We start from the raw sequence: 7,110 nt of genomic DNA on the forward strand, positions 1-7,110 counted from the left end.
ACAAAAGCAGGGACCCTCACAGAGGATGGATGGAGATCGCCGGGAGCTTAAAATAGGTAGTACTGTCATACCAAGCCAACATCTTGTTTTAATTCATTCCAAGAGTGCACTTGAGCACTTCAAAATATACAACTTTGGAAAGCCACAGTCTGTTCTGTTGAGGTTCTCGGAAGAGAAGTCCACGTGGATGCCATCTGGTAAACCAAGAATGCCTCCAATAGCGTTACTCTTGCAAAATCCACATCACCTGCCTGCAGGTGGCAATATAATACATGGGTAATGATACATTGTCCAGGTCAATTGTGGCCAACGTCCTTACATCTTCTGCAGGAGTTTAAGAACATTGTGGGTATATTCATCGTGGGCCCTCACCCTCCACTCCAGCTTGGCAAGGGAGGAGTGTGGGGCCGCCGGTGGAGTCTGCCATTCATAAAGGTGCAACCATACGATATCTGGGTCCATCTTGGCCAACGTCAGGAAGGTTCTACAGGAAAGCAAAGAAATTAGCTCATGGGCACCCAATGTTTACTAGCTTGCAGAACAGTAAGGGGAATGGTGAGCAGGTGCTGGAGTATAAAAGTGAGTATAAAGAGTGCGTGTGTGGACACAGCAGGTGTTTTTGTACACAGAGAATGGTGTACAGCAAAAAGACGCAAAAAGACACAAAAATGTACATGTTTGCTGTGAAAGGTGTTTGCCAATAGAGATGGTTAGGCACCAGTGGAAATTATTTAGGGTTGATGATTATTGTGCCTGTGAAATCAAGTCTCCATCATGGTGGTTGATGATATCCTTGATGTGAATGAGTTGAACAAATATTCCTAATGCTTTACCTGACCGCAGCATCCTGAAGCTTCTTTGGTTGGCGGGCACTCAGGTACAGCATGCAGGAATCGACCACCTCCATTAAGTCACTGTCACCTGCAGTGATAACATATCGCATCCATAACATGGTTTCAGCTGACTACACGATCCCAAATCTCTTATTGCAAATTATGTTGCACCCAGTTGCAGAACACATTATATTCCAAGACCCCAGTATTGCCCTTTCACATACTCAGACCCTAATGTCGCATGCACCAAGGCAATAGATTCGGGCTCTATTACACCACAGTTCTCAGACCCATATAACTCACCTAATCCAACATCTCACGCTTGTAGGCTCAGACGCTGCACATAATTCCTTACATCGTTATTTAACAATTCAGACATCCCGTCCGTCCTGCAACGCTCCGTTAAATCCCCAAGATATCAGACAGACCCTCTCTAGGCACTTACCTAGTTCCATTGACACACACAGCGTCCCCAGTCCATCCAGAAGACCCAGCTGTAGCTTAAAACCTTGGGTATGGCTATAGACAGGGCCGGCCCGAGAACTGATTGCTGCCTGAGAGCGCAAGGAATTGAGAAAAGCAGGAAGAGCATCTTTACAAATCCGCTGCCGGAGGAAATCTTTGCAGGAAACAGTAAGGCAGACCAACACCTGATAAACACGAGAGGGCAGAGACAGTCACTGACCGAACATGAAGAAGACAATCCAGCACGTTGTGTGAGAGGCAGCCATAGGTTGGCTTTCCCATAAGCTACATTACCAAAGGCCACCCATACAAGAGTTTCAAGTAGATGAAGCGAGCTGTTGAGAGGTCCATGAAGGTCCATCAATGACCTCACATAGGTCCCGAGTTTACCTGAAAAGCCCGTAGCAGTATAAGTGGCTCGTCCTGTAACAGTCTCTTCACCAGGCAAGGCCAGATTTTGTGAGCAAGAGGTAGAAGCACATTTTCCTCGGCTTGCAGTGCTTTTAAAGACAGTTGCAGTGTGTCTAGAGCCTACGGGACATCACAGATTTACCCAGAGTCATCAAAGAAACATTTTCCGCAATTACAGAACTATTTTAATGCAAGTTTTTGGCACCAAATTTAACTTGACCACAATCTGCAGGACCTTTTAGTAGATTTGGGTTCAATGTTAACCTTATTTTGATTTCTCCCCTTCCACCAAGCACCCCTCCTTTCCTCCTGTCCTATTTCACCCTCTCAAGAAAGGATTCTTCTATAATTGCTATCAACAGAAATTGCCTAATGCCTATGCTGCAATCGTAAACCTCTATCCCAAACGTTTTCATTGTGTATTCTATATCCGTTACCTGTATTCGGATCTGTGGGTCGCCGTGCGATAGGAATTGCGTGCACTTCTCAGCCACTTCTTTGGCGATCTTGATGTGAGTGGCCATTGGTGGCTTTTGCTCACTGTCACTGGTGTCTGGTGGGGGCTCCACATCTAAGGGTACGGTTAGAAGTTAAATGAAAAGCGCACAACCAAATATGACATCTCTGGCCTTGGAACAGTCAACAGAAGCAAATGTATTTTGGAATATCTTCTGTGAGACCAACACCTAATACTGAGCTCCCTGACTCAGGGGTAAATTTTGGGCATAAAGTCTAATAATCCCCATCAAACCCTTCACATGGTATGATATGGTGGTTTATAACAGGTTTTCCAGTGATCGTACAGGAGCCGGCTGCACATTATCACTCATAACAACATCATATAATTCATGAAATTTAGGGGGTATTTAATAAACAAACCTGTCCCATTTCAAGCCGCTATGCTTTACAGTCCATTATACCTAATAAACCTACGGAATGGTGCTTACAAGAAGCTTTGAAATTATCTACCTTATCTGTATGCCTGGGAAAGCTGTAACTAATTCCACCTCCTCGGGATTTGCATTATTATTCCTCCCTATTAAGTTATTCCTCCCCTTTGATGGAATCTGTCCCACGTCGATCCGAATCCAACTCTGCTTTGGTAGAATAGTCCTTAATTTTTAAACTAAATATCTCTAAAACGATTTCAGGCTGGAAACCAGAAAAGAACAACACCAGATAGTTTCCCTAGAGGCGTTTCTAGCATACCAAAAGCATTTTGGATGGACGGGTACATTTTTAAAAGGTCTGTTCACTAAAAAAAGAATGGAGTACCTGCAGGACACTGGGTAAGCCATGTGGGCTTGAGACCAACAAGCCAGCTAAAAGTCCCACCTTCCGTTCCGCTTTGGGGTCCTCACTGGAATGGAGCAGATAATTTTGCCCATATCCCCTACGGAAACAATTGCGCTTGCTTGGGTGCCATATACGACCATGAACGTCACAACGACTCAGGAATCGGATGGAACCGATATTGTGAAGTTTCTGTAGTAACCACTGGAATTGTTTTCAGATCTCATTCAGATCGAGCCCTTGAGTGCCCCCCCCCCCCCCGACGACCTTGCCGGTCATCTATTGGGCCGGTATAACTCAACTTTCGTATGGTCTTGGTGAGCCAAACAGGGATCTGGCTCCATTGAGGCTCAACTCATGCCCTGCCATGGCTGGGTGCCCACCTATACTAGAATGGCAGCCATTGTGCAATGTGGCAGCACAAAGATGCAGCCCATTTACTGGTAAGGAAAGAATCCTTCAGGTACACAAATGTCTTGGCCTATACCTGCCCTACAAACACATTTTAAGGCTTACCGGTGCACTCCTCCTCCAGAACATCTCCTCTTGCCACGCGTTGCCCTTCAATATGATTCCTCAAAAACTCCTGCATTTCGTTTGCCAGACTCCCAGCATGTTCCAGATCATTAACGGGTTCTTCAACCGATTCTTCAGCCACAATAACATTTTCTGGAGGAAACCACTTCCCTGTAACATATGTTAATAGCAGCAATATAGGGAACAATCAGCTCCATTAACCAGTTCTATTATTTAAGTAATAGTGATTAGCAATCAAGGACCTTTCAGTCTACCCCATAGATGTGTTAAGGGAATTTAATAGCTTATTTCTCAAAGCAAACATTAATTCTAAATTGGTAGGATTTTCCCCTGGAGTTATAAAGTGTACATTTTTATAAGTGTATTTCATAGATGTTGCCTCACTTCTCATATCTCTACTTATGTGTGACAGATCTCTGTATCTTCTACTTAAGAACCATGTTTCCAGACCATGGTCTGAAGTTCAATCTTCCTTGATAGATCAGAAACATCTCTGTGGCTGGTTTTTAAATTTGGATTAAATACAACAAAATATACCTATGTACGCTAGGAGCGAGTTAAGCACGGGAAGGAGGATTTTGGCCGCTTCATCCTGTGACTGGTCCAACGCAGGGAGGAGATCCTGGATAAGTTCTCCCAGCAAGGGCAACAGGTTGGGCCCACAGTTTTCCAGCACGGCATGCAAAACACATGCTGCGCCCCCATGGCGCTGATGAAGGAGTCTTAGACCCGCAGAGATCTCACTTTCTAGGTAGTCTGCATTGAGTTCAATAAGCTGGTTGACATCCTTGTAACCACAAGCTTGGCTAACATTGCTCAGTGCCAGCAAAGCTGCTCTACTGACCATTAACGAGGGGTCTCCAGCTTTCTCTAGCAGCGGGTAAAGGGCAGTTATGAGAAGTGAACGGAAGGACTGGCCTAGAGCCTGCGCGAAGCATGCAATTCCTTCAAGTTGAAGACAGAGCTTCCAGGCATTGGCACTCATATCACTGAGGGAAGGCCTGGCAGGAGTTCCAAGATGGAGTAATGCCAACCGACCTCCAAGTTCTTCGCTGTTCTGGCATATATGTAAGTGCCAGTTGGCAGGGTCAATGTACTCTTCCAGAAGAGGGCGCACAACATCCAGCAGTTCTTCTGCATTCATTGCTCGGCTACCCCCATCCAGCGCCTCCACTTCAATCCCAGCAGCTCCCAGAACCAGTTGGTTCAGCACTAGCACCGCAGGCAGCCTGTGAGCTCGGTACATGCCCAAGAAATGATCGGTAAGCAAACGGAATTCACCATAGTATGCCAAAAGACGGCATACACGCTGAATAAAGGCGAGCACGCGTGGGTCCCTAAAGAAACGGAAGCTCTTCTGTTGAGCTCCATCTGTGGTTGACTGTTCCAAAGGACAAGCAGAGGAAGGAGTCCGCTCCTCCACCACCTTGACGGAACAAAAGTCGAGCTCCAGTGTCTGGAGAAGTGCAGCAGAAAGACGCTGTAGATGAGCAGATGAGTGCAGGGTGTGAGTAAGACGTGGGCCAAGTAGCTGTAGGTATCCCAGTAAGAGTGCCAAAGTGTGAAGCTTGCCTTGGTCGTCCTGAGAACTCAGTAACCTCGGAAGTGTCACAGCAAGTGAGTGGAGGTTTTCTGAAAGCACTTCCCCGAGGCACCGTGATGATGGACCGTCTTTTGTCACCTCCTGCAGGGCCTCCATTGCTCTTGCTTTCACCTCAGGTCTATCATCACTCATATGACCCACTAAGATTTTAAGGAGATTCCCTGTTGCCTCCTCTAGGGAATTCCAACAACGAGTAAGCAGAAGATGACCCAGGTTGACAAGTGCTAGCCTCACTTTCCAGTGTGGATCAGCTGTGCAACGCTCAGTGATTTTTTCTAGATGTACAAGCAGGCGACTAGCTGTGTGTTTCACCCAAGCCTTGTCCCTATGAATCATAAGTTCTGATACTCTCTCGGACACCCCAATAACCACAGGCTTCTGTTCTGGAACTTTTGCTAGGTCCTCATCAGACAAGACTTTGGAGACTATACCAGCCCAGAGCTTTACTGCAGCAGTTGTCACTCGGTAACCTTGCTTTGGGTCTCCACAGATTATCCTAGTGAGGACCGTGCAGACACCAGGCAGAAAGGAAGCCAAAAGATCTCCCACCGATATCTTCAGATCTGGCAGCGACAGAGCTTCCAAACAATTCAAAGCCTCTAATCGTATCTCTCGTGACTTCTCAAGCTCTGCGAGTCTCAGTAGCATCGTGATGGCGAATCCAAGCTCAGGAAGAGTAGAGGGCTTATAAAGGACAGGAAGTACATCACGACTCGAGGAACAGAGCAAAGAGCGAAGCGCAGAAGCTACACCCAGCTTTAGCTCCTCTGGAACTGGTTTAAGCGGATCAGGGGGAAGGCAGCAGCATAGCTCATTGAAAAGCTCATGCAACGTGTCAGAGCTCTTAACACAAGTGCAGGATAGGAGATAAGAGATACATTCCAGCACCGCCTGCACAAAACCGGGCTTTTTTGAGGTTGATGTCTTCAAGGAGAAGCGAAGCGGAAACAAGACGTACTCCAGCAGGCCCTGAAGAGCCGATACCTCCATGGCAGAGATCTGCGAGCGCAGACTTTCCACGTTAGGCAGCGTCTGTGCCATTGTAAGCTGCACGCAGTGCGGGCGAAGGAGCTCAAAAGCACCGTAAGTGGGGTCTGCCATCTTGGGGGTTTTTTTTAGGTTGATCCTGGCAAAAAAAAAAAAAAGAATTTTATATTATGATCAGCAAAAATACGTTTCTTAAAGAAGAATCAAATACGCTACAAGTTATTCAACTCATTCAGAAAACTTTTTATGCAACTTCATAGTCTATCGATAGCTATTTATTTAACTGGGTAAGGCATTTAGACAAAGAACATATAATTTTCTTATAATTTTATTTAGAAACGTGTTCTCTGATGTTTTCTATACACGTTATTGTGGGCTGCAGAACCCCGTGATGTACTCATGCTCAGCAAACATTATACACTCCTAAAGGAGAGAGATATCAGGGGAGGAAAAGGGAACTTATGTCCCAAAGGGGGGCAATTCCCCCAAAACAGAGACATTTGGCATATATAACTACACCGGCTGTCAAAAAGTAACCCTTTATACACCAAGATAATTCTAAACAGTTAGAATAAAGCACTGCGCTCCAACAGATACAATAAAAGCCTGAGATAACGGTTATATTTTCTCTATAAATTATTTTTTATTAAGAAATATTAAGATTTGCTTAAGACTTCCTAATTTTGCCAACATTTCTGGGACACATATAATAACCGTCACTGATTTCCCATGACTGTTATACATGCACTGCCCCCAGGTACGTGGTTAGCGTGCGAGTGTATGTATATATGTATATATGTATGTATGTATGTATGTATATACATATGTTCTTAGAAACTCATATACTTCACACCAATATGATCTTACCTTAGCTCATGATGCAGTAGATAGGGCGGTTTCACATGTCGGAAGTACGTCATTAAAACGCGTCGCTGCATTCGAACGGTGCTCCGTTGTCAAGGTGACGCGTCTCTTCGATTC

At 45.4% G+C, this 7,110-nt stretch overlaps 1 protein-coding gene across 1 annotated transcript; it reads right to left on the reverse strand.

Moving 5' to 3' along the window:
- Positions 1-829: 829 nt before the first annotated feature.
- Positions 830-7,049, reverse strand: LOC149277010 (TELO2-interacting protein 1 homolog). The gene is made up of 7 exons (XM_089503143.1): positions 6,997-7,049; positions 4,077-6,268; positions 3,519-3,689; positions 2,147-2,280; positions 1,689-1,829; positions 1,279-1,483; positions 830-921 (listed from the first exon to the last, which is right to left on the reverse strand). The coding sequence occupies exons 1-7, from the start codon at positions 7,047-7,049 to the stop codon at positions 830-832; spliced, it is 2,988 nt and encodes a 995-aa protein (XP_089359269.1).
- Between the last annotated feature and the right edge of the window lie 61 nt (positions 7,050-7,110).

This window comes from Sceloporus occidentalis, unplaced genomic scaffold, assembly GCF_023333645.1.
Source record: "Sceloporus occidentalis isolate IW3139 unplaced genomic scaffold, rSceOcc1.0.p SCAF_221, whole genome shotgun sequence".
NCBI classification, from domain to species: Eukaryota; Metazoa; Chordata; class Lepidosauria; order Squamata; family Phrynosomatidae; genus Sceloporus; species Sceloporus occidentalis.

Bases quoted from the DNA above. Each gene is read 5' to 3' on its own strand.
- LOC149277010 (XM_089503143.1), bottom strand. From the start codon at position 7,049: ATGACGTACTTCCGACATGTGAAACCGCCCTATCTACTGCATCATGAG. The intron at 2,281-3,518 runs GTAAGCCTTAAA...CCGTACCCTTAG, and splicing joins TCTGGAGGAGGAGTGCACCG to ATGTGGAGCCCCCACCAGAC. The intron at 922-1,278 runs GTAAGTGCCTAG...TTATCACTGCAG, and splicing joins GTGTGTGTCAATGGAACTAG to GTGACAGTGACTTAATGGAG.